This window comes from Nyctibius grandis, chromosome 9 (assembly GCF_013368605.1).
Source record: "Nyctibius grandis isolate bNycGra1 chromosome 9, bNycGra1.pri, whole genome shotgun sequence".
NCBI classification, from domain to species: Eukaryota; Metazoa; Chordata; class Aves; order Nyctibiiformes; family Nyctibiidae; genus Nyctibius; species Nyctibius grandis.
The window spans coordinates 43,835,918-43,863,803 of NC_090666.1; the positions used below are offsets into that span (position 1 = coordinate 43,835,918).

Genomic DNA, 27,886 nt, shown 5'->3' on the forward strand with positions numbered 1-27,886 from the left:
CGGTCTCCGCGCTGTCGCCATTGTGTGGCAGGGAGCGGCGGGTGGCTCGGCGTGGCAGCCGGCGGCCTGGCCTGGCGCGGCCCGACCTGCCCCGGCCCCACCTGCCCAGGCCCCTCCGGTGGCCCCTCCGCCCCTGAGTGTCTGCGTCGTGAGGGCTGTGCTGTGAGGGTGAGTACAGGCCGCCTGCGGTGTCGGGGAGGGGAGGATGTTTCTGTACGGCCCAGCCCGCGCCTGTGTGCGGGGCCGGGGCAGGGGCCGGGGCCGGCGGCTCCGCGCCAGGGCCGGGGGGAACCATTTTGTCTCGGGGCTGCTACTGGGCGCCTCCGCCCTTCTCTCCGCCAAGCGCCTCTGACGGCCGCACGCCTCCGCGCCTTGTCTGGCGGCAGAGCTGTGTGACACGCTCCGTTCCCTTCCTCCCCCTGAGGAGCCCGTGCCCTGCGCGGTCGGGGCAGAGCGGCCGGCGCTGCCCTTGGGCCTGGCTTGAGCCCCGGTCTGGCGTTGGCCCGGCGCGCGGGCGCAGCGCGGCGCGGCCCTGAGCCCCTGGCCGCGGCCTGGGCCTTGCGGGCCGGGCCTCTCCCGCAGGCCTGGGGAGGAGGGTACGGCGCCCTCGTCAGCGGCTCTGCGGAGCACCCGCTGTCTGGAGCCTGCTGGCTCCGGTCTGGGGGAACAACCCAGCGCCGTGGCACCAGCTGCCGCAGCGTAGGTAGACGATCGGCACTGGTAAATATTTTTCTGGCTCACGAGACTCCCGAGGGGCTGCTGAGGTTTTTTTGTGAGTCTGCCTTGATTGAAGGTTGAGAAAATACCCCGAACAAAGAACTGTGCACACTGAGAGGATTGTCCCTGAACTCCGTCTTGTTTGTCAGAAAAACGTGATTGCGAGTAAACACTGAGGAAGACACGTGATCGCAGGTTGCTCGGGGGAAGGTCTTACGAACAGTTGTATATCAAACCATACAAAAAGCTGTGGACGTAAAAGCTCAAGTCTTAGGCAGAAGTGTCACCACATAGTTCCAAGGTAGAAAACTTGAATGTAGGAGCTGGGAGTGAAGAGTGTGCTTCTCTCTGATTGAGGGTGTAAGAATGCTTTAAGCTGTTAGTAGAAAGCACGGAAGCTAGTAAAGGCTTTCCTTACTGGTAGACGTGACTATCTCAAATTGCCTCTCAGTAGAGGGGGTCAGGGCGGAAGAGAGGAGGAGTGAGAGGTTTTTATTTTAAATATTTGCTGTTTGTGTTATTTTTACCTTTTGAGATTACGCTGCTTTCCTGCAAAGGCCTCTCGGATCTTTTATCTCTTGTTATCTCTGTCCATGGCTATGTTAGGTCTAGTTGATCTTTTATGATGTAGTTGGAAGGATGACAGATCAAGAAGGGCATGACATTTGAGCTGTGTACTGAAAATAGGCTGTTCAGCTCCACCTCCCGTTACAAGTTGGTCATCTGTTTCCCTGGTGTAACTTTAAATTTAAAGTTTGGTTTCAGAACTTGGTTTCTTACCAAGTCTTGAGAGGTATCACATGTATCCCTTATTCCAGGAGACACAAGAGTTGTTTCCAGATTTTTTTCCATGAGGTTTTGATTGCTAAGTTGCGTAACAGGGCATGAGCTGATGAAATAAGTTGCTTTGATGAGAAGAGTGCTTCTCACCCTGCTGTTCCCTTTCTCAATTCTCTGTTGTTGGATACAAGCGTGAGTAGTGTCAAAACGATGGAGAAACCAGAAGTGTGTTTTAACAGGATAGTGTGGTGTTGTTGCTCAGTGAAGGACACAGCAGGTGTCATATTTGAGTAAGGTGTTCCTTCCCTTTGTGGCAACAACAGGCTTTTAAATCAGTTCAGACTGCAACACAACTTAGATTTTTTATTTATTATTATTTGTTTCTCAAAGAAGTCATTTAAATATTTTTTGGCCTCACTGTCTTCTGTGTAAATTGAGGTGACTACTTTGTCGTTATAGATTTAATTACAGCATGTTAATTACCACTTGGGATTTGTTGAATTCCTGTGAGGATAAACAAAATGTTTGATGTTTTAGTGTGAGTGTCTTTGTACTCATTCAAAAAAACCCTTAAGATGCTGATACTGTAAAAGGGAACCAGTCTCATTCTGAAATATCCTATAAAAACACAATATTCCCCTTGCAGACAAGTATTATTGTGGCTTTAATAATACAGTTTTTTTCCATTGTGAGGCCACTGTCTTGCTCTGTCCTGTGTTCTGTGATAGCTTAGTGTGTTCACCGTGAGCGCCTCATTGTGTTACCACGATCAGCATAAGCCTTATATGTGTATTGTGTGTGTTCAAACCAACTATGAAGACAGTTACTTCTCAGGCTTCCAAGCTACGCTTAAAATGGTATTCAGAGAACTATGGACTAAAAAAAAAACCAAAACAACCCCCAAAAAACCCACAAACAAACAACAACAAAAAACCCAGAAGACTTCTTGCTAGTGTTGATTACCAAAGTTGAGGTGCCTAGTTTTTATCTAACTTATATATTCCATTCGTGGCTCCATTGGCTTCAGTTGCAGATACATGCTTTTGTGATTTCTGATAGTTGGATTCCAAGTAAATTTCATGACGAATGCCCAGAAATTGAAGAGCTCTTATGTAGTGGTTTTTAAAAAATTATTAATCTCAGTGTCATGCTTCATGTTGCTGAATCTTTGTTGAAAGGCAAAGATAAAATACAGTTTCCTTGAGCAGAAGGTCTTTGCCTAGACCATAAGGCCTTTTTTCAGTACCTTTCCACCTCTGCATCAAACAAGGCAGAGTTCCTCTTATCAAATGCCTGTTTCTACACAACTCTGATTCATCTTTATAGCAGTTCCTTCTCATGTGCTGGCTGAGGCCAGGACTGCAGAAAAAATGTATGGTTGTATTAAAGATATTAATCAGAACGTGTATGCGTAAACTGACATATTAAATTTTGCATTTTCTAACGTGCTGCCTTTATCTTGTTTTAACATACTTTTTGTGTATGGTTTCTGCAAGATCTCTTTAGTTAGAGAAAAAAAATAATGTATAGGTAGTATCATCCTGACATATTCAGGTTGAAATCACAACCTCTGCTAATTTACAAGATTAAGCAGATTGATAACATTTTCCTCTTGGGGTTACCACTGGAGGAGAAAATTGGTCCTGTGCCTTTTTATGTATGTTTGTAGAAGCAATTTTCTAAGCTGGTGTGCTTCTGCATAATACAACCCAGTAGCTCTTTTGCACACAGATGTAAATGTTCGCTTGCATACCAACTTGATATGATTTATGTTGTAATGGTTTTTTTCCAAATTAAAAAAACAAACAAACAAAAAAAACCAAACAAAAAATCCCCCCAAGAAGTTCTACTTGCAAGATTAGGCATTTAGGCTACTTTAGGTTGTGGCTCGTGTTGTAAAGCTAGCAACTGAGCATGCACCAGAACAGTGGTTAAAAAACCTGCCGTTAAGTAAATTAACCTCTGCTGTCCAACTGTTTGGTCAGTGGAGTTCTGTACAAACTAGCTTTTACCAGGTAGAATATGTAATGCAGCATGACTTTCAGCTAAGATTAAAAGTCCGGAGTATGTGAACTCAACTTGAAACTGCAGCCAGACACGAGGTACGTTAGGATTGATGGCAGCAGCTTTTCACAGACTGTGTTACTGATGAGCATGGCTGATGTGTGGGAAAAAATGTGCTTTACTGATTGGGAATAAGCTATACCAGAAAAAAAAAAAAAAAAAAAAATCATTCTCAGAAGGTTAGGCCAGAATTAAAAGTGGTTAAATAAAACAGATTGTACCACTTCTGCAAATCACCTTGTACCAAAGGAGTTCTCGGCCATCTGTTTAGGTTGTTAGTTATCATGCTGCTCTTCCCACCGCACCGCTGAGGATACTGCAGTTCTCTTAAATTTTTTGTGTAAGAGCCACCTTTTGTGGTCTGTTTCTATCTGTACCATCCTGAGGAAGAAGAGTCTGGGAATGTTAGCAAACCAGTTAGCTATCTGTCTGGAGTTTTTGAGTGACATTAAGTCAAGATATGCTTTCAAGGACAGGAATGACTACAGGATCACTTCTAATGTGGAAAAGGCACCAGCATTTCTTTTGAAATGCCTAGAAATACCAAAATAGCCAATAAGCACTGAATGACTCAAAGGTAAATTTATATATACCTGTGAGACAGCATGTGCTCTTTTGTATACATTAATTATCATGGGAGTTGTCTTTGGAGAAGTTAAATATTTATCTGAGGCAGGTAGACTGCAAATGTTTTGTTTTTTTTTTCACAGGAGGGTGAAGTTTCATAGTTTTGACCCTGAAGAATAAGTCTGAGTGTAATTTCTGCAAGTGTTGAGATGCAGTGCATTAACAAAAAAGTAATATATAAATTTAGGAAATCCGAGGCCCTGACTCCTGGCTCATTTTGTGTTAATCCTAGTGCTGCAGAGTTCTTAAGGGAGTTCCGCTTGTAATGTAATAGCAAGAATATATTGTAATATAATAATAGGAGTACTAAAAGGAGCTACATTCTAGTTTTCTAACATGGAATGGGAGGAGGTGTAAAGAAGAGGTTACAAAAACTAGGGTAAGAACTCATTTCCCCGTATTACTGATGCACAGTCAGACCAGAGCGCTGTGTAAATATTTGTATGTGTGAGTCATATTTATGATACACTCGGAATGACTTGTGCGTGTTTTGCATGTAGGTCCCTGCTTCTAAAAGAAAAAGTAATCAGCGTGTCCTTATACAGGATACAAAGAATGGAGTCAAAACCCTCAAGAATTCCTCGAAGGATATCTGTTCAGGCCTCCAGCTCTTCACTAGGATCTAGAACACTGTCTGGAAACAGTTTAGCTGGTGCATATAGTGCAAGAGAATCTTCACGGAGATTAGAATCTGGATACCAGGTAATGTGTTTTGTCTCTTTCTGTAAAGTATAAATTAATCTAATGTCTATTTTTCACCAACAAAAGCCCTAAAACCCAGACAAAAAAAAAAAAAAAAAGAAAAAGAAGGAAACGTACAACCCAGGGCCTTGCATTTGTGAACAAAAACCAAGATGAATTCTAAAGTGCAAGGATTTAATAACCAGGGCAATGACAGTATTCTGCAGTGTGAACTGGTAGTCCTAGTACCAGTCATCTGCTTTTATCTGCTTTTGTTAGTAGCTGCATCTTGAAAAGTCATCAGTTCAGTGAATGAAGGGCATCCTGATACTATGGATGTGTTTTGGCACTAGTCACTGAAGTCTTAAACCTGGGTAAATGGGGTTTTCTGTTGAGGGGAGGTGAGGATTTTGTTTGAATTTTTATGTGCATGGGGCGTTACACTTCACCTGCGGGTGATGCAAAAAGTACAGGACTATGTTGCAGTTCTAAGAGCTGACAAAAGGCTGTACTGCTCTGCAGCACATACTTTCTTTGCGTTTTGTGAAGGTAAGAAGAGGACCTTTAGGCTTACGTTATACTGTTGTGTCAGTGTGTTAATACAGCTGGGCTTTGTGTGCAGTGGACAGGAGTGGGGTAAAGGTGTTTGTGGTTTCACATGCAATGTTTTATACTAACCAGATTGCTTTTGTTGGGAAGGGGAGACATGCTCAAAAAAAAAAGTCACACTCTGCAGGTACTTTCACACGGAAAGAGTATTATGGGAAGCAGAGATTAAACTACAGAAATTATTTTGGGCACTTGGGAACAGCAGATGGCAGTTTGGCTTAGTTGTCTTATTGTTTTGTTTCTGCTTCTGTCAGCAGTTCCAACCTCAATTTTGGACCCAGAAATGTAAGCCCATCTTGGTCTTAGAAATTGCAGAAACTTAGCTCCATAGAATCATAGAATGGTTTGGGTTGGAAGGGACCTTAAAGCCCATCCAGTTCCAACCCCCCTGCCCCGGGCAGGGACACCTTCCACCAGGTTGCTGCAAGCCCCATCCAACCTGGCCTTGAACACTGCCAGGGAGGGGGCAGCCACAGCTTCTCTGGGCAACCTGGGCCAGGGTCTCACCACCCTCACAGTATAGAATTTCTTCCTAACATGTAACCTAAATCTACCCTCATGATTAAATGCTCCTGTTTTTTGATAAAATGGTTATGAGCTTGGTCCTGCTGACAAGCTATCTGGGACTCTGTATTATATAATACCTTTTCCAGAAACAGTTTTAGAAGTAATAGAGCATTAATTATTTTTAGCATAATTATTGGAATGAGTCCAGAGGAGGGCCACAAAGATGCTCAGAGGGCTGGAGCACCTCTGCTATGAAGACAGCCTGAGAGACTTGGGGCTGTTCAGCCTGGAGAAGAGAAGGCTCTGGGGAGACCTTCTAGCACCTTCCAGTATCTGAAGGGACTACAGGAAAGTGGGAGAGGGGCTTTTTACGAGGGCAAGTAGTGACAGGACGAGGGGGAATGGTTTTAAACTGAAAGAGGGTAGATTTAGATGAGATCTCGGGAAGAAAATCTTTGCTGTGAGGGTGGTGAGACCCTGGCCCAGGTTGCCCAGAGAAGCTGTGGCTGCCCCCTCCCTGGCAGTGTTCAAGGCCAGGCTGGATGGGGCTTCGAGCAGCCTGGTCTAGTGGAAGGTGTCCCTGCCCATGGCAGGGGGGTTGGAATTAGATGATCTTTAAGGTCCCTTCCAACCCAAACCATTCTATGATTCTATGAATTACATATATGTGTGTTATATTTTGCCGTGTCTAACATGCATGTGTTCATTAGTATATAGGCTATAGGGAGTGTCTAAGGGTAGTCTTCTGTCAGAGCTGCTTTTTGGATTCCGGTACATTTTTTTACTGGCTGTCTGCTCAGCAAAACCAAATCAGATAGTCTTACTCTTTTGCAGGGATTTATGGACCCACGCGGTCTACATATCACACTGAAAGCTGTTGATAGGAAGATGAGTCCTGAGCTGAACTGGTGCTGTGAAGTTAGATGTGTTACCGCTGTTATGAAATTATAATACAAGAGTTATGTGCTTTACATTATTTCATTTATTACACGAACTGCAGTGTGTTCACTGCACTGCATATTATCTTTTGACTATTTCCTGTTGAGCAAAGTGCTTCAAATCTCAGGAATGATCTTTACGACACTTTCCAGTTGAAACAGAGGGGAAAATAATTGCATGGAAGATTATGTTGTATCCCTTCTTTCCACTGCAATTCATAGAAGGTAGTCTGGGAGCTTGTTACACGAGACTAGTGCTGAGTGATAAAAGCGTAGGGAAGCTCCCTCTTTTGACTGTCCTTTGGTACTTAACAGAGCTGGTAGGAGCAAATTCCATTGTTGCTTGCAGGTTAAGATTACAAGTGGCTGGGGCTAGAAGAAACGAATCATCTAAATAAGATTAAGTCCAGTCAGATAGGAATGGAATGGGCAGGCTTTTTCACTTTGTTAATCTGTTCAGAAGCCTACCTTAAAATATTAAGAGCTCCTTCAGTTCCAAGTCACTTAAAAGATTTGTCATTTAGAAGAAGAAAAATGTATGATTATCAGTAGTGCTTTGGGTATATAGAGGAAAGAGAACTTGGAGACTTGTCTGTTTTAATGTAAAGTCATTCCTGCAGCTAGAGACCATACTTGATTATAGCTTAACTCAAAAACTTTTGGAGACAGAGCAGTCAAACTTTGAGTATTTGGGTTTGACTAGGGCTAAAAAAAGAGAGAGGTTTATTTCAGGTGGGTTTGTTCTCCTTCCCCTTCCATTTTTTTCATATAGGTACAAATTCTTGTATGTCGTATGCTTTTGAGATCAGTCTGAGTAGTAGCCTCTGCTCATCTGAGGAGGCATAACAAGCAGGTTAATTGTAAACTAAAGTGATGTATGTGACATAGCATTGTTTCTAGGTGACTTACTATACAAACACCGAATTAGTGTAATGGTATGAGAAAAAAATCCCTATGCTTTATGATACAACATTGTTAACCATTTCGTCAGAAATGAAGTGGAAGTTTGTTTTTTTTTTTTTAATGGAGTAATAGGATCAAGTGTCATGTATAAAATTGTTTTGAATGTTTTCCCGATCACATTTTTCTGCTACTGAAAATAAACACAAAAAATAGAATACCTTGTGTAATGCTTTAATTGTAAGCTGAACTGAAGGAAGAAAGCAAACTGAGATTTTTTTTTTTTAATTTTTTTTTTTTTAAGTTTCAGATATAGCAATTAGCTTGAGCTTTCCTGACATGTCTGAACATCTACTTTCTCTTAAAGCAACTTTTTTGATACCCAGTATGTTGCTTTTTTCTCTCTATTTTGGCCTTGGAACATCTTTCAAAGAAATGAGCATGGTACAGAGATGCCACAGCTATGAAAAGCTGTGTTGGCGTTAGGGTGGTGGATGGTGTAGTTCCATGAGCTGGCTTTCGGTGCTGTGCTAGTGTGAGTGTGTTGTTCTTGGATTAAGGTCCTTACTGTGGTGATACAGACACTTAAAATAAGATGAAATTCTCAGATCTTCAGAATCTAACAGCCAGAGAAAAAAGAAAGGTAAGTATTTAAAGATCAGTTAAGTCTTCAGATATGGCTCATATTAAGAACCTTTAAAGAGAGCTTTACTTCTGTCTTAAAGTTGTGTAGTCTTGTGCCTGTGGGCAGATTATCCATATATGAAGTAAACTAGAAAGCTGATGAAGCCTACTGAGACTTTGCAATATGAGAAAACTTACTGGCTGATACTTTATTTTCAGGTTGAATTTTCCGTGTGAGAATGATAACCGTGAATATTTCTTCAGCTTTTTAAATCCTAATACTACAACTTTTAAGAAATAGTGACAGAAACTTCTGTAGTTGTAGTATTAATAGTTCATAGAAAGAGGACAGACAAATAATCACTTACAAACTCTGCTTAGCTGCAATAAAATGGTTGGATTTCTGTTATTTCTATTAATTTTACTAATTTTAATGATTATTCTGTGGATAAAATTAAATTACAGTGTCTTTCCTTAATTATCGTCTGTTCATTGAAATTCAGTGAAACTAGTAGTGTAGAGCCTCATCCCTCTTAAAGATAGATTTGTATGTTGGGCAGTTCCCAGTTTCATTATTAGAAACTTGCCTGTGTAGCCAAGGTAAAGATCAGAGCTCCTGAGTATCTTGGAAGAGAAAACACAAAAAGGAGTTACGGTCATTGCCCTGCAGACATCAGACTTCAAATAATGTGAGCACTTTGTTCTGAGGTAATGCAGCAAACAATGTTTATTTGCAGGACTGTTTTGCCAAACAATCTTAGTTTGTTATGCATATCAAACTCTGGATTCAGTATCTTTGCACTGTGTCTGAAATTGGCTACTAAAACTATTTACCTTATTTCTTAAGCCCCGAATGGTTTTGTACCCAGTGCTGTTTACTATTTTATGATGGTCTTCAATGTTAGTGATTTGTAGAAACCTGAGACACAAAAGTTTCAATTTTGTAGTGAAAAATTGAAATGTATTTTTGCTGCTTGCATGAAGTGTAATTGGAATTAATGATTTGCAAGCCTTCCCTGCCAATAACACAATGATGGATTATTAGAATAGACTGCAGAGAAATAAAAAACATAGGCAGTGGTAAAAGGGAAGTGTTTAAAACTCAGAGAAGATAATGTGTGATTTGCAGTATCGTGGTATTTTTTTTTTTTAAGGAATAGTAACTTGATTACATAGTTTACATATATTGTCCCATCTGTTTTACTAGGACAGATCATGCTCCTTATGTAAAAATAATTATCTGTTAGTAGGCCCAAAACATGATTTTTCTTCTTTGTCCTCCCTCTTTGCACCCACTCTTTCCTATATTAAAACTGATGACCAGGACAAGACAGATGGCTTGCTTTAGTGGCCAAAAAGCCGCTTTTGCTGTCATGAAGACTCTTTTTCTACATGTGTGGGGTTTTTTACTTAACACTTGAAAGTGAGGTCCTTAATTCTGCCCTGTTGTTGGAGTATCTAAGTTGGGGAATGCCTCAAAAGCCTTAGACTTCAACTTTTTATTGTCCACAGTCAAATGAGAGGACAGATAAAGGAGCTGATAATTGTTAGAAAGTAACTTAAAAAATATTTCCTTTTGCCAGTGGTGCTCTCTTAAGCCTGCTCATTTCTCCTTGGGTATCCCTTGAGGCTTCTCATGAAAGGTTTCCAGATTTGTTACTACTTCCACTTCCCTGTGTTTTCAATATTCAGATCAGATAATGAGTTCATTTTGAGTTACAAGATGCATATGATAAGCATGTTGTTCTTCAGGAATCCAGCGTATTGAATAGTTCCAGTAGAGACTGGGGAGTTGGAGAAAGAGATGCCCATGAAACTCCTTGGAAGCTTCCAACGTCCTCTTCAACTCGCTACTCAGGGACACTTGATCATCCACATTCTGGAAGATTTTTGGGAAGCAGAAGCAGATTGGTGAGAATTGTTAATGTGTGATACTTTAAAAAAAAAAAAAAAAACCAACAAAAAAAACCCCCTAAGTTTTACCTTAGCCTTTCGAATCTGAAAAGCTGCTCCAGGGGCTCACTGCAATGTTTCTAGACAAGTAGATCTTACTAAGTCAAGATGGAGGGAAAGCAAGAAGATAGCAGTGTTAAGAAATTATTCAGAGGATGAAAATAATAATGTATATTATTTTTACTGATAGTTAAGAAATAAATTTGAAGTGAGAGTGGCTCTGCAAATATCCATTTTAAAAGAAAAAAAGGAGGGGGTGATTAGAATCTCACACATGTTATAGTCCTACAGATGGCAAAACTAATATTGTTTATACTTGGCTTGTTCCATCAGGTATTTTTAGGGGGTGTGTTTTTTGGATAGTACCAGCTTTGTGAATTAACACAAAGTTCACGGTTTTGGAGACCTGCTTTAGAAAACTTAGTTGTGGAGGAGCAGTTCATGGTCTAACTGTGCTTACTTAGCACACTGTGAGAGAAAATGAAGTGTCACCTGACGGAGATACAGGGCTCCGGCCGTAACAGCTTGTCTTAACTGGGCTCCAGAATGTGCCTTCATAACTCCAAAATTAAAGTAGTTTGCTGCTTTGACACGCTTATGTACTGTAGAGCAACAATAAAATGCTTTCAATTGCAGCAGAAATACTAAGATGGGAAAAGCAGAAAACTGTGAAGATGCTTGGCGGGAAGATAGCGCACAAGAGAAAATTCTGCTTGCTTTCCAACTGAAAGATGTTGGGGCACTTGAGAGTGCTCACACCTTAAAGAGGTGTTTGTTTTCTTACTGTGACTTAAAGGTGAAGACGCTTTGAGATAAGTTGTGGGGAGGGAGGCACTAGTGTGGAGATGCTGGCCTTCAGGGGAGGTCATGGTAGCGTCTCTACATATAGTTGAAATGCAAATGGAGTCTGTGGTTGTAAGGGGCCTACATATCTCGTTAAGTTGGTGCTGTAGAGTTTTCAAAATGATACATTTTTTCCCATTAAGGTTAATTTTTCTCTTAAGTTTTAATGCAAGTGAACATTGCAGAAGACACTCTGAAACTTCTGCTTATCAAATAACAAATGATTAAAAGATAAAGTATATGTTAAACAGATGATTCATGAGGGAAATGAACCTGGCTTTGTACTTGGTTTGTGATGTTAGTTTCTGTTTCTCCCCATCTGTCTTTTATGATGGGATAAAAGAAATACTTAGATACTTCTTAGTTTTAAAGAGTAAAAAGTAGTGACATAAGCTTAGTAAAAAAAACATAAGAAAATAGAAACAAAACACAACTATAACATCTACTCTAATTTGGTTGATCCTTAAAGGGTCTTGGTTGTAGATACTTTCTGTGAGGACAAACAGCTCAACTGAGGTTTTTGATTGAGCTCAAGTTTTTTATATCAAAAAATAAAAGCAAAACATTTCAAATAGAAAGTGAATGCCTTGCCGCAAGTAACCAGACTAACAATTTTATAGGCTATCTTAATTTTTTTTTTTAGTACTACTTTCTGAAAACTGTTTTATTTCAGTGCTGTACACTGCAAAAATTGCTTTATACCCATTCTTTACACTGAACTGTTTCAGTTGCACTTGAGCTTAATGTAATAAAGCTATATCTGGTCTAAACAGCTTACTAGAAGCTAGACCTGACTCCTTAGCTAAGTATATTTTAGGTTGGTAAAAAATAAGCTGGATTAGTTAAACTATTAATAAAATAATGAAGCTGATCAGTTTTGGCCATTTCTGGACAGGAAAATTATGTTTCTTTGGAGATTTGTAAAGCTATATTTGATCATGGTTATAGCATCTTACAAGTCAGGAATATTTTTTTTCCCCTGTAAGCCACATCTATCTATAAAGGAAAAATAATGCTGATTGTAATAGAAACTGACTTTTCTTGGTAGGACTGTCTTAAGTAAACCTGGGAATACTGACCAAGAGCACAAGCATAAATCCTACATTATTTTTAAATAAAAAGGCTTTGCATCTTAAAGTTCTTATGTACTATTTTTGTGAGTATTACATTATGTATATGTTTGTTCAGTGTAAGTACATCTGAAATACTGTGTCTGTAATTTTTTTTTCATGTTATTTCAGTCTACATCTTCTTCCTCTCATTTTACAACTGGGTGTTATGGTGAGTCTGAGAGAACTCAGGGAGCATACTCAAGACTGCATAGCCAGCAGCGAGATAGTGATTCAAAGAGACCTAAGCTATCTTGTACATCTACCTCTTCTGTGAGAAGTAATGGCTTGACTGCCTTTTCAGGTGAGAGGTTGATTACTAGAGCTGAGTTACATGGACATTGTCTGAGTAGTAAGATTGATTTTCAGAAGACTTGCTTTGAAATATTATGCTTTTATTATTCTTAAATATTAAAAACCTGTGCCTAACAGAAGAGAATGTTCACACTGTTAGAAGTATCCAAAGTACTTAGAATGCTGTTAACATGGTCTTTTGAAAACCCAGTTGTACTCGCATGATTTCAAAATTATTACCTGTACCTGTTCCATTTGCAGTAAAGCTGAACTTTATGGCTCAAATATGTCTTAATTGGTTAAGATTTCAAGGAGAGAATAAACGCAGCTGCTGTTGTTTCATGCGTCAAATTGTGTTGGTAAACCTACGTGTGCCAGGGACAGCAGAAAGGAAATCTTTACCTTACTTAACTCTGTGTTCCAAGCAGCACAGTGTCGTGGCTGGTTAGAGCACTGTTGTTAGGGGTCAGGGAAGAAAGAGGGTTTTTTTCCAGGGTCTAAACTCATTCTATAGGCCAGACAAAAATAAACATTCTGCACTAGGAGCTCTTTCAGGAAAAACAGATCTTTCATTAAAGCTGTAAATAAGTACGTGATAGTTGGATAGATGTAAGTTAAACAATATACTAACAAAAGTCTAAAGGTCAGGAAATAACGGTCAGAAACTTATACTGAAAATATTTCTAGAATGTTTCGAAACAGACCGTTAGATCCATTCAGATTACTCTTGTGAATATGGGTCTATGTTCTTTTTATATCCCCTTACAGAACCACACAGTCATCCAAATAAAAGTTAATAAATTCTTGCTCAAAACCCAGTATTGTTGATGCTTTCTTACTCTTCGTTAATAAAATGACCACCTTAACATTTCTCATTGTGGTGTAGGACTACCTGTCTTTCCATTTATACATTGGTTGGTCATCACACTGCTGACCAATGAATGTTTAAATTTGTATTTATAAGTTACCAGTAAAACAAAATCAAGGTGGATTTTTCAGAGACATTGAAGAACGCTTTTTTGGAACAAGAGTTTTGTTCACAGCTGAACTATGTACAGTTCCCTATTTAGTTGTTGGAGCTGTTAGCAAAAAAACAAGATCTTTTTTAAAACTGAAGTGGTTTACTATGTAGTATGAGCAAGAACGGTATTAGTCATTGTTCTTAAAGTTGTGTCTAAGCTGTATTTAAGCTTCAGCTGTCCTTCTGGAAAATGAATTCTAGGAGCGTTTTAAGAAGCATCATTAGAATGGCAGCATTTACTAAGTCTCAAGCTCCTGTTTTGCCATATTATGAAGCCTATTTAATAACTAGCTACCATTAGAAAGCAAGATGCTATTTCTCTTCCTCCTGTCCTGTATGAATGTTAATGGGTCTGACTCTTCACAAAAGTATTATTACTTTTTTCTGGTTTAGCTTTCAGAACTAACTCACAGCAAGATTATATAAGCACCAGTATCAGCAGAGTGGTGCTTACTTTTGGCTTTACGTTGGCAGCTGGTCATTTGATCAGCTTAGTGGTATTGTTAAATTCGCCTTTGATATGATACTTATGCATGCATAAGTACCAGCTTTTTAAATTGGATTTTTAAATTATTACAAAGTAGGGGATTTATTTACTTTTTCTTTCTAGATTCCTCTTGGAGGTACAGTAGGATTCCTAGATCTTCATCAGTGATGCTTGGCTCCCTTGGAACTGAGCTGGTGAGAGAGCGAAGAGAGTTAGAAAGAGGAACAGATCTGTCCGTCAATAACCTGGTGGATCACAGCTACAGAAACAGTGACTTTTCATCTTCAACATGTATGTATTGTACAACTGAAAGCTTGTAAACCCATAGGTTGCATGACTGTTAGTTTCTTCACGTGTTCTTTCAATATTTTCTTCAAAACACAAAGCCAAAAGATCTATTTAATTTTAAGATATCCTTTTAAATGAAGTTGGTTGGCCATTTTCCATGCATTGGCTAAGCCGTCAAAGGATGTATGCATGGTCTAGCTTGTAGATGCATTCAGTCATAAGGAAATGGTATTGGTGCTTGCCACTGTAACTGTGGGAATAGTCAGTATTCTGTATTCTTGTTCATCTTAAGATTTCTTTGTATTTAGGTATGGGAAGATAAATAATGTTAATTTGACTCAGGAAAGGGTTTTCATTAAGGTGCCCATATCACATTATCTCTTTCCATTTGGGTTCTTGAGTGGTTATTAGGGAAAACTGCTAGACCACTGAAAATAAAAATGAATAACTGCATACTTTACGTGAGGTGAGAGGTTTGTTCCATGGTGACTGCTAGGAGTAGTATGTACTTCTGCACTGTCATTTTCACTTTCTGTTCAGAGTGTTGTGGTCTTTAAAGCTGTCTCAGGGGAAGCTTGTCATCAGTCTTTATCTCCCACCTTTTGCAGATGTATTAGTGGTATTTTATATTGCAGAACTGGTAAAAATGGTAATTTTTTTAAGTATAGAAGATAAGCAGAGAAGATAAAAACTAGTTCCAGATGTAATCCTGCAGTCTTACCTTACCAGAAGAGTATGTTTTAATGTCATCATATTCTACATTTCTTTAATAAGTAGACAGTTGGAGTTTACCTGGTAGAGCCTCACGGGAGAAATGTGTGGGTGGGTGGGCGGGCAGCCTTGCTTTGTACTGTCCATTCGTTATTTCTAGCAGCAGTGCCACTGTTAAGTGCTATAAAAATAACTCCCGACTGGGTTCCCTGCTCTGTAATCAACACCATGTGGCAGATGCTTGGCATTTGTGCAGATGTTTTAGTTAGAATCTGCCAGATGCATAAACCTCAGCTTCAACAATAAATGGTGATTGCAATGCAGAAACCATTAAAAACAAAACAAAAAACCCACCAAAACTACAAACATTAAAGGTTTCAATTCCAGAACACATAGAGAAAGCTTCTGCTTCCTACCTTAATCTACCTATGCTTGTTAAGTAGTTAAAATATTGAAGAAGCTTCCCTTCTTAGGACGTTAGTGGGCTTTATCTGCTTCCTCCTTCCCTCTCTTTCCCCTCGCCCCCACCAAATCTAGCCATTTGAGGAAGGAGACTACTGATGTTAGCCTCCTCAGCTGCTTCATGTAACGTTAACTACAGTTCAGCTACAGTAGAATTCTGCTGTGTGTTGAGGTAGTTACACAGTATTTCCAGAAAACATGCTTATAAGAATCATAGAATGGTTTGGGTTGGAAGGGACCTCGAAAGGTCATCTAGTCCAGCCCCCCTGCAGTGAGCAGGGACATCTTCAACTAGTTGTGGCAGTCTGGTGAAGTTCCCACTGAAGTCGTGGCAATCCGGTGAAGTTCCCACTGACTGGAAAAGGGGAAACATAACCCCATTTTCAAGAAGGGAAAAAAGAAAGACCGGGGGAACTACAGGCCAGTCAGTCTCACCTCTGTGCCTGGCAAGATCATGGAGCAGATCCTCCTGGAAACTACTGAGGCACACGGAAATCAAGGAGAGGTGACTGGTGACAGCCAACATGGCTTCACTAAGGGCAAATCATGCCTGACAGATTTGTTGGCCTTCTACGATGGGGTTGCAGTGCTGGTGGATAGGGAAAGAGCGACTGATGTCATCTACCTGGACTTGTGCAAAGCATTTGACACTGTCCTGCATGACATCCTTGTCTCTAAATAGGAGAGACATGGACTTGATGGATAGACCACTTGGTGGATAAAGAATTGGCTGGATGGTCGCACTCAAAGAGTTACGGTCAACAGCTCCATGTCCAAGTGGACACCAGTGATGAGTGGTGTTCCTCAGGGGTCAGTATTGGGACTGGTCCTGTTTAACACCTTTGTCAGTGACAGGGACAGTGGGATTGAGTGTGCCCTCAGCAAGTTTGCCAATGACACCAAGCTGTGTGGTGCGGTCGACAAGCTGGAAGGAAGGGATGCCATCCAGAGGGACCTTGACAGGCTTGAGAGCTGGGCCTGTACAAACTGCATGAAGTTCAACAAGGCCAAGTGCAAGGTCCTGCACATGGGTCGGGGCAATCCAAGCACAAATCCAGGCTGGGTGGAGAATGGATTGAGAGCAGCCCTGAGGAGAAGGACTTGGGGGTCATGGTTGACAAGAAGCTCACTATGAGCGGCAACCTGTGCTTGCAGCCCAGAAAGCCAGCCGTGTCCTGGGCTGCATCCCCAGCAGCGTGGCCAGCAGGGCGAGGGAGGGGATTCTGCCCCTCTGCTCCGCTCTCGGGAGACCCCCCCTGCAGTGCTGTGTCCAGCTCTCGGGCCCCCAACAGAAGAGGGACATGGAGCTGTTGGAGTGGGTCCAGAGGAGGACCACAAAGATGGTCGGGGGCTGGAGCACCTCTGCTATGAAGACAGGCTGAGAGAGTTGGGGCTGTTCAGCCTGGAGAAGAGAAGGCTCCGGGGAGACCTTCTAGCCCCTTCCAGTACCTGAAGGGGCTACAGGAAAGTGGGAGAGGGACTTTTGACGAGGGCATGTAGTGACAGGATGAGGGGTAAGGGTTTTAAACTGAAAGAGGGGAGATTTAGATTAGGTATTAGGAAGCAATTCTTTCCTGTGGGGGTGGTGAGACACTGGCCCAGGTTGCCCAGAGAAGCTGTGGCTGCCCCCTCCCTGGCAGTGTTCAAGGCCAGGTTGGATGGGGCTTGGAGCAACCTGGTCTGGTGGAAGGTGTCCCTGCCCGTGGCAGGGGGGTGGAAATGGATGATCTTTAAGGTCCCTTCCAACCCAAATCATTCTATGATTCTATGATAGATGAGGTTGCTCAGAGCCCTGTCACTCCTGACCTTGAACACTTCCAGGGATGGGGCATCTACCAGCTCTCTGGGCAACTTGTTCCATTGTTTCATCACCCTTATTGTAAAAAATTTCTTCCTTATATCTAGTCTAAATCTGCCCTCTTTTTGTTTAAAACCGTTACCTTTTGTCCTGTCACTGCAGGCTCTGTTAAAAAGTCTGTCTTCATCTTTCTTGTGGGGTGGAATCATCTCCCTCAATCTGCTGGCCACTGGGAAGCATTGGGTGATCAAAAAAGCAGGGGAGGACACAACAATGTGGCGATAGTTATCTGATTGACTATACGTGAACAAGGTAATTGGGAGAGCAGATGAGATTACTAATCCAGAATGGTTAAGTCTGATCATGCTTAAGCCAGTTGTGTAGCTGAACATGTGAACTGACTTAGTTGTTGCATTTCTTTGATAAAAGCAATAGCCAGATAACCCCTTTGGGCTGGCAGTGGAATTACAGTATTTCTAGGGTATTCTTTTTATTTTTGAGTTCTTGGTTTAAAGCATTATTATAGTAAGATATACACCTAATTTAGATACTATTCAATTTCTGCTATCAAAAGTCAATAATTTTATGCTACCTGTAAGTAGTGTTTGTAACTGCAGCTCTTGATGCTTTTATGATGAGAAGAATAAGGGTAGCTTGCTGTAGTAGACAGGGAATACACTTGGCGCTGTCCATGCATTTGTTTCAGGTGCTCTGGTATCTGCTACGTTGCTGAAATTTTCATTAACCTGTCTTTCTCATTCTACAGGCAGAATAGACCTTTAAGTTATAAATAGCATTGTATAAAGTTTGCTGTTCTTAATTCAGATGCTGTTCTTACGTAACTTCTGACAGATGGTCAGAATTTTCATCTTCGCATGTAAGACAGCAAGTCATACCTTGATATTCTGAAGGTTTTTGGGGGTGTTAGATTTCAAATGGGCTTACCAGACTGAAACCAGTCTAGGTTTCAGTTTAACTTTAGAGTTCTGGTAAGTAAATTTAAACTTAATATTGCTCTGGAATCTTTCTGCCAAATTTGAGTAAGGATCATGAGATCCTGAACTTCTGCATTTACACTTTAGAGTTACCCATGTGGAATGTAATAATTAAAACACTTGAGAGTTATCCACCTGGAATGTAACAGTTAGAGCACATCTTGTCATAGTATTTTCCTCTGCTTTTCTGCAACAGATCTTCAAGAGAGGCCTGCCTCTTCATATGCAGAGGGAGCAAGACCAAAAGAGAACTCGTTAAGCACTTTGAGGCTGAATGCATCCATGAACCGCCAGTTGCCTTCTGATCATCAGCCAACTTTTTTCAATAGAGATTCTAACATGAGCTCTTCAAGATCCAGCTATCCTTCAAGACAAAGGAGAAACGAATTGGAATCTCCCCAGAGGAGCATGCAGCCATCATTTTCTCTTACTGCCATTAGAGGTGAAACTCCTTCCTCAACTGGTTCTGAAAGGGTTTTATCTTCTCAGAGGTCACTGAATGAGCCTGCAGCTGACAGCGAAGGGAGGCGCACAACCAGACAGCTGCTGTCTCGTTTAGCATCTAGTATGTCATCTACATTTTTCTCTCGAAGGTCCAGCCAAGACTCATTGCATACAAGATCATTAGGCTCTGAGGAGTCAACAGTGGTCCCAAGAGTTCAAGCTTCTACTCTGTCGAGCAGTAATGGAGCTGCAACTCCGGAAGTTCCAGGACTTCAGACTTCTGAAGCTTCTCAGGGATTTAGTTTTCTTAGACGAAGATGGGGTTTATCAGGAGTTTCACAAAATCATAACTCTGATTCAGATGGGGAAGGTTACAGACCAGACTCTGAAAGTAGGAGCACAGGATCCTGGTTATCCTCTTCTTTGAGGAACAGATGTACACCTCTCTTTTCCAGAAGGAGAAGAGAAGGAAGAGATGAATCCGCAAGGATCTCTACCTCTGATACAACTGCTAGGTCACAGCATGTCTTCAGAAGAAGAGAGTCAGGTGAGGAGACCTCTCTTGAAGCATCAGATAGCCCTCCTCGGGCTTCTGTTAGCAGACCACCAACACCTGCAGTATCTGGTATTCCTACAGCTACTGCCTCCCCACCAGATTCAGGCCACAGCAGGAGAAGTTCTGGAATTCTGCCTGGTTCTCTCTTTCGCTTTGCAGTGCCTCCAACGTTAGGAAGCAATCTATCTGACAATCTTATGATAACTGTAGATATTATTCCCTCTGGCTGGAATCAGTCTGATGGACAAGAAAGTGGCAAGTCTAAAATACCACCTTCAAGAGATCCAGAAAGACTCCAGAAAATTAAAGAGAGGTAAATTAGTATGTTCTTTTGAGATAACAAAATGTACATGACTTAACATGAGAGGGTTTTCTGTAACCATGATGTTAAAAGGAACCTTTCCTTCAGAGAAGGCAGCAGCTCAGTCCTCTATCATCTGTGTTCTCACTTTTATCTTTAGACAAAGTTGTTTTAATTCTCATAGGTTTGAGAACAGTTTGATGAACGGAATTGTTATTATAAAAAGTCCTACGTGAAATGCGTCACAGCATTTGTTGATATTCCTTCCTATTCAGCCTGCTTTTAGAAGATTCTGAAGATGAAGAGGGTGACTTATGCAGAATCTGTCAGATGTCCTCTGCAAGTTCTGATAACCTTTTAATAGAGCCATGCAAATGCACTGGAAGTCTGAAGTACGTTCACCAGGAGTGCATGAAAAAATGGCTGCAGTCCAAGATTAATTCAGGTAAAGCAAACTCTAGACCAAGGTAGACTTCCAGTTACATTGAGAGGCTTATCAGGAGAATTATTCTTAGTGATATTAAGGTATTTATTTGAAAAACGAGCAGTTAGGGACAAACAACAGTGCGGCGCTTCCAGGCTTATTGTCTGTCTGTGCAGCTTCTCATGTGAGTAGTTCCGAGAACTGTCCTTGTCATTCAGAAAATTACATTTTTGGGATTGTCTGCTAAGATACTAGGCAAACTATAACATTGCAGAAGTTTAGAGCTACTTTTCTGCTTCGTTCCACACCTTTTGTCGTGCATGTGTTTCCAGTTTTTAAGACTTATAGCCAGGCTGACTGCAGCAGAGCGATAGGAATTTGAAAATCCAACAATATTTTTCTGTTGTAACTATACTTAAATCTTTTTTTTCTTTGAGATACTAATTCCTGTTCAAGGCAGTTAAAACTGCATGTTCAAAAAATTACTTCAAAATGCATATAGAATTTTTTTTAAGAAAGACTTCAGAAATTGCAGTGTGTGCAAATGTTTTTGTAATAAACTGATTGACCACTTGATAACTAACTTATCTGTAGTATTTTTAAGGCTTAAGAATAGGTAGCTTGGTAGAAGATGTGAGGGTCAGGGAATACTTTTTACCAAAGGAAGGTGCTAGCATCTGTTTGCTTTTTCACTCAGTATCAGAGGAGCCACATCAGAGTAGGGATGTGTTAGAAGCCTCAGCCTGTAGGAGAAATTATTTGAAGTATCTAACTGTATAAGACATAAATCTAAACATAAACTTCTTTGTTCATCTTGTTGCTTGTGGAGCAGCTTGTTTTAAACCTGGTGCTTCAAGACAAAATGTTACTCTGGCAATAACTTTAAGCTATTCCAGTATATTTGTTATTATTTTTGTGTATATTTGGATTACACTGAAGAATTCGAACAGCCCAAGCAGTGATTTTATGCCAGACTCTCAGTAAGAGGCATATGGTGTCCAGAATGAACATGAGGCAAAATATGTGGAGCTGGATAGAGAATAAACATTCTATAGCATTTAAATTCTTATAGTAGCAGATAGTCACTACATTCGTGTTAGAGGCTTTCTTTTCTTCTAATCTTGCTTTGCAAAATAAAGCCAAGAATTAGTTGCAGTTTGTAATGCTTGTGTAGTTGTGTCCTATGTTATGGATTCTTGCAACTTGACACTGACTTTCCCCCTGCCCCTCCCCACCAGGTTCTTCTTTGGAAGCAGTAACAACTTGTGAACTGTGCAAGGAGAAGTTGCATCTGAATCTGGAAGACTTTGATATTCATGAACTCTATAGGGCACATGCAAATGAACAAGTTAGTATATTTTGCCAAAGTTGGTAAGTGTTTATTTGGTGTTGGGAGGGTGCTCTTTAGAGAAGGAAAATGCATCTCCTTTTCAGAAGGGCTGTTATGCACATAAAGTAATGTCAACGTGGAACAGATTTTTCTCCTCAGTGTTCAGACAAATTCTGTCTTCCTGCTGTGCTTCCTATAGCTGAGCTTTCAGTAAGTGTAATGTATCTCTTGTCCTTTTCTGAGTTGCAGATCTGTCATCTAGCTTTGCAGTCCAGTGTTTCTGCCACATAGGTGCAGTGGGAATACTAGTGTGATCAGATTGAATTTCACATTAAGTCATGAATTGTCTTTGCTTTTAGCTGTTCTTTAACACACTTAAGTAGTTGTTTTAAGCGTATCATTAAAAACTCTTTTGTTTCACTGGAGTGGTAGAAACTAACATTTTTTCTAACAGCTTCCTGCTGCTCCTTCAAGTCCTTTCCTAAATTAAAAATAATTCAAGTCCTATTAGTGTTACTCTCATTACATAAAATACGTTATCTTAGAACTACTGGATCCTGTAGTATTTAAAAATGAATAAATAACAACGAGCTGGCACTATTTTAATGAACTTTATTCAGAGTTTTCTTTATTCTCTGGGTTGTATTCTGTGAATTATAGCAAGACTAATGAAACTTGCCTACCTCAGAACTTGAAAGAAAATACAAAGTGACACCAGTTTTGGGGCCAAAAATCTACCTCTAATTTTCTTAATTTAGAGTGAGCTGTTAGCCTAGTACTGTAGTTCCTGTCACTTGGGCCAGACTCTGAATCTGAGAGTGAGAGTGCTGTCGTGTTATGTTTTAGCACTACTGGTTGTTGGTTACTGTCACTGCACTTTGATAGAAATAAGAGCTTTGAAACTTCTTTCTAAATTGACTCTAAACGATCAGTTCAGCAGTAGCATTTTGAAAGTTTTTCTTTATATTATCAAGGAAAATAATTTCTCAAAATACTTCACATCATAAAGTTATGTCCCTTTATTTTGGCTTTCTGTAAAGCGTTGGAACCACTGAAGAGAAACCAGCGAAGTTTGTTGTTTTTTATTTTCCCCGGTGGTATAATACTCTGATTCTGATTCCTTCCTGTGAACTAATCGTGTTGACAGAATTTGTAGAACTTTTTCTATTTATCTTCAAGGGTAACATGTTAGATCTGGGGTGGGTGGGAAGAACCAGAAGTATCAATAGCTTTTCAGTAATTAAAATTTTTTAGTATTACATTTCCCTAATTCTCCTGGAACAACTAGAGATCAAATATATAATGTTTCCAATAAAATCTAACTCTTGTTCTGCTTCTTGAATCATATATGCAGACGTATCACTGACATTCTGAATGTTTCTTTTGATCTCCTTTAAGGCAGACTATGAATTTATCAGCTCTGGTCTCTACCTTGTAGTGTTGTTACACTTATGCGAGCAGCGCTTTTCTGATATGCTAGGAACTGCAAGTGAGGCCAGCACACGTGTCAGAGTAAGTATGCGGTGATTTTATGGCAGGAATTGCTCGTACAGAGAACTTGGAACTAGATTGTTAACCTTGAGCGACCTGGGAGCTAGATAGCCGAGAAACATGCTTATTTAACAAATCTGGGTCTAAAGTGGTCTGGGTTTGTCGATGCAGTAACACTGTGTTTTGTTTGAAACTGAAGGTAGAGCTTTATTGTATTGCAGTTACTGTGTTGCAGAATCATTTTTGTCAGGGTTGTTTGTAATCCATTGCTTTGCGTGTATGTTGTCATGATAATTGTGAATTTATGCAAAACTGGAAGGTTAACCTCCCTCTGTACAAAACATGCGGTTGAGAACGTTGGACTGTCTTATTTAATTTTTCTCATTATGCCAGTCTACATTGCAAAGGTCTAGACCTTGCAATGCTTGTCTGCTGAATTGTGCCTACATAAGTACTTGAATATTACATTCTGAAACTGACTAGCTATAGTATAATTTTGTGGCATTAGTCAAAACTCTTACTGGTTGTATCTGACCGGATTCTTGTCACTAAATGGCTTGGCTTAGAAATGCAATAAGTGCACATTTTACCAGTAAGAGATCATCATACAAAGTCACTTCTGCAGAGGGACTCATTCAGAAATCCTGTATTCTACATGTTTATTTGATACTAGATAATGAGTCAGTGCTCTTGGTCAACAGAGCTCCTGAAAAGCTGATTTTTTTTTTTTTTTTTTTTATTACATACAAAGAATTGACAATGTTAAGCTTGTCCAACGCTTATTGGAATGGTTGCTAGCAGGTTCTAGGCCTTTTGGGGTAGAGGCAGGAGTGTGCTCTGATCTCTTACTGTATTAGAACAGTGGTCCTCTTTTCTGTACACTTCTAATGTAGAGCTTGTATTTTGTGATCCACAAATGAAATGTCCAGTTCTCTCTGCTACAAGTGTAGAGACATAAAAGACACAATCTAATAACAGCCAGGATCCAGTACAGGTGATTAGCTTGAGTGTATTGCAGCAATAAGGTGTTTTTACAGGTTATTCATCAGAGGCGGCATTACGCAGTTGTGTGGCGCTGCATTTTAAGCCTGTGAGAGCACCGATGTGTGTTTGATGCTGAGCTATGGGAAGCGTAGCGTTATGTTCTTGTTTCATTTTATTTGGTGTGTCTCAGCGCCTGGACTATCACTGAAACAGTGATGTAGGTTGTCACTGACGAAGAAACGCTTGGCTGAGACTTTCGAAGTTGCCTAAGGAACTTGCATTCTTAGGGATTTTGGCTTTGGGTTTTGATACCACGTACTTCTAACATTAAACTGCCACCATTGTCTAATAGTAATCCTGCTCTTAAATTTTTTATTTTCAGTTAAAATGGAAAGTGTATTTATGCATTTTTCATTAACGTTATTCAGTTAGAGGGCTCTGTTTTGCTATATTAATAGTGAAGTAAATGAAGTGGATCAAACTAGTGCAGTCCTTACAGATTATGTTTTTCTGCATTACGATTTCTAGGAACAGTTTTCATAAAACTGGCACTTGTTTATGTGTGCTACTTTCAAAATTCATAGAATCATAGAGTCATTTTGGTTGGAAAGGACCTTTAAGATCATCGAGTTTTACAGACTGTAGAACATGAAGATGATGCCACTAACTGCTACCGGAAACATTTGACATAGTGGAAGCTGAAATAACTGTGCAATAGCAATTTGAAGTCTAATGTGTGGGAATTAATTCAAATTTTGCATTGATTTTTGTAAGTTGGGCAAATGGGTTAGGTTAACCAACATCTGTGATGAAGCTTTGGGATGGAAAAAGTGAAGAAAAAGTAAAGAAAATTTTGCTAACTTGTTGCAAATTTCTGCAGATACCTTTGCAACTTTTAAACTACTTTCTCTCTGCCTTGTTTCTAGTTTATTAACCTTGCAAGAACTCTTCAGGCACATATGGAAGATATTGAAAGTAGGTGCTTCCCCTCTTCCCCTCCCCTCCCATTAGATCAACTCAAAGTTAAATGAGTACAATCCTCCTTGCCAAGATTCATAATACCGAACTTCATTACTGAAAATTTTACTTTACCCAGCAGTGCTTTTTCCATTATCAGTAGAATTAATCTGAGAGGGAACTGGTTTTAATTCTCCATGATTAATTTCCCAACAATGTAGAGTTGTTTAGACCACTTGTTTTCTGCAAGTGATAACAAGATTTTCACTAGTTACAGTTTGGTTATTGTAATTCTAGGAGTGCGTTGTTATGGAATTGGTGGTGACCTTCACGTTGTAGCCTTTTACATGAGGCATAGTAGAAAAGAAACATTCAAAGTTGAATTTCACTGTACTTCAATTACCATACTTGTCTTGCCATTTTCTCTTCTCCCCTTTCTTTTTTTTTCCCTCTTTTTTCTTCTTTTCTATCCACACACACTTTTTGGCTGTGTGTATTACTTGATCAGACCTATCCACTTCAGGAATGAAATTTAACAATTGCCAATTTTGGCAAAAGACTAGCCTACTTTTTACCTAATGGCTTCTTCAGCATACTAAATTTCAAAGCCATATGCTGACTTCTGGTAAATGTATCCTGAATCTAAGTATTATTTCTGGGCATGATGAATAAGCAGTAGAAGGGTAGTTGGTATACTTTTTTTTTTTCCTTTCCCTAGTGTGCATGTCAATGTCTGTAAACATTCGAGGTTTGTATATGATTTTTCAGTGCACAGGACATATTTAGAGTGTGGTAAGGAATGGGGGGTGTGTGTGTAAGTTTTAGTTAAAGGAGCAGATGATTATTTCTGCATTCAGAGGAGACAAAGGTGGACTTGAGTTCAGAATTTATTCCTAAGTTGTGTGCATCCTTATTAGAGTAAAAATTAATCTTAATGAGTGCCATTTTCAACAGTAATTTAATCTATATTTGATTCAGGCTTTATCTAACCTGCAGGTGAGGAATACTGAGTTTTAGATTTATTATTGATGCTACTTTAGTTACATTTCTAAGAACTGGAGAAGTGAGGAGGCATCTTGTTTCTTTCTGTGTTCAGAGATGAAACAAGTTAGTTGAGTGTAAATATTTTCTTGACTGCAGAGTTTGCTTAAGAGGACAGATTAAATTCCTGTTACAAACAAGCTAGCACTTTACAAACCTATTGTAGATGTGTGTACTGATTTTTTTTTTTTTTTATCATAGTTGACAAGTTTATATTTGTCTTTTAATTCACCTTGCAACAACAAAATCCTATGCATATGAGGGCTTTATGTTCATTTTGCATATGCTGAAAGAACGCAGGTGGAGAGAGGAGCTGCTTCCAAGTAGGCCTGACTTAATTGCATTAAGCAACATATATACATATATATATAAAAATTTTTTTAAGAGTCTTTCTAATTGTTTAGACTGATGAACCTTTCTAGATATTTTAGTATCCAAATTATTAACTTTGTGAGTAATTTGTTTTCCTTGTGTTGGGTGTTGCTTTCATGGATTGAACATATTCTCCTCTGACTACTGTTGGAATTAGCCACTGTAAACACTACATAAAAGTTGAATCTCTGGCGTAATTGTTTTCTTCCTTTTATTTTGAGGAAGAACAGCAGGAGGACACTGCGTTTTGTAATGTCGAGTTTTGATTTGAAAATGCTGTATTTTTCAGATATGAGATGCATTTAAAAGTTAAGCTATGCAATTACACAAGGTTTGGGCGGGTATTACAATCTACTAGTTAATATTATAAAATTACCTTTATTTCCACTACTCACATTAAAGTGCCGTAATTTCACAGACTTTGTCAAAGCTTCTGATTATACTATGTTGTTCCAACAGCTTCTGAGGATGATTCTGAAGACTGATGCTGGTAGAACTTTCATACTGCAAGAGACAAGTGGAATTACTGCAGAAATGCTGAACTGGCAAGAACAACATCAACATGCATTTGTTTTTTTCCTCTCCTTAGTAAAGAGTGCATTGAATATTACTGTAATTTTTGAAGCGTTGTTGAATTCAAAATCAACTGCTGCACAGTGGAACCCAGCAGACTTGAGAACTACTCAGCATGTGCAAGGATTAGATACATATAAAGCAACTTCCCTTTTTAACTAATGAGGATGATGTGCTTTGTTTGGGAAGACATCAGATTTTGAATATTTAAGGAAGCTGTATCTCTCTTTGTTTCCTTCTTACTGTACTCAGATTTCTCGTTTTGTCTATTGAGTTTTGCTCCTCTACTGGCACTAAGTGGTTATAGTGGGTTTCAGGGTGAGGGTGGGCAGGGAGGGTGGGGATGTCCATGTACTTAAGTAGGTTTTGGTTGGGTTTTTTTAAATGCCTCTGTTGCCGCATCATATAATAACTGATTGCTTCCAGTGTTAATGAATGAACAGGAGGATGAGCAAGATACTTTAGAGATTATTTGGGGTTTTGTTTATTTGAAGATTATATTTAACTCAAAAAGCAATAAGAACTTGCAGTGGTCTTCTAATACTTAGTGATGGCTTTTTTATGTACCAGTTTGGAAATTGGAGATTATATTTGATATTATGTGGCTGTTCCATTATGGAATATTGCAGGTGTAAACTCTTGCATTTCAGCATTCCTGGCAGATATGCAACTTGATAAAGACCTAAGGTTTAGTTTAATCAGACTTTTTTAGATCCCACCTTCACTGTTCAAAGCACTGGTTATCTCAATGTGTTTTCTAGTGTTGTCACTTCTTTATAAATAAAGACAATAGAGGTATGCATCTCTACTGGTATTGTCCATTTCATTTAAACGTGGATATCTACCAGAACTTACACTTGAAAACTTAGAAAGCTATAGTCTGTGGTATATCTTTACTAATGTTTGTAAATTCTTACGCAGATATTTAAGATTGTTTCTGACCCTTTTTGATCAAAATGCTTTATATGAATGGTGGTACAATAAATTGTCATACGTGTATTGGAA

The 27,886-nt window shown here is 39.7% G+C and overlaps 1 protein-coding gene across 7 annotated transcripts; it reads left to right on the plus strand.

Moving 5' to 3' along the window:
• Nucleotides 1-27,886, plus strand: MARCHF7 (membrane associated ring-CH-type finger 7). Of its 7 annotated transcripts, none has more exons than XM_068407325.1 (11): nt 1-168; nt 4,689-4,890; nt 10,200-10,358; nt 12,485-12,656; nt 14,278-14,445; nt 18,605-19,399; nt 19,568-19,721; nt 19,985-20,154; nt 21,372-21,481; nt 22,862-22,975; nt 26,768-27,886. In XM_068407325.1, exons 2-11 carry the CDS (start codon nt 4,744-4,746, stop codon nt 27,041-27,043), a joined length of 2,265 nt encoding a protein of 754 aa, XP_068263426.1. In that variant the 5' UTR covers nt 1-168; nt 4,689-4,743; the 3' UTR covers nt 27,044-27,886. The 7 variants fall into 7 exon arrangements, 5 of the variants coding, with proteins under 5 accessions (XP_068263426.1, XP_068263427.1, XP_068263422.1 ...); XM_068407326.1 differs by adding an exon at nt 24,865-24,913 and having other exon boundaries at nt 18,605-19,721; nt 26,768-26,885; XR_011048740.1 differs by having other exon boundaries at nt 18,605-19,721; nt 21,372-21,504; nt 26,768-26,859.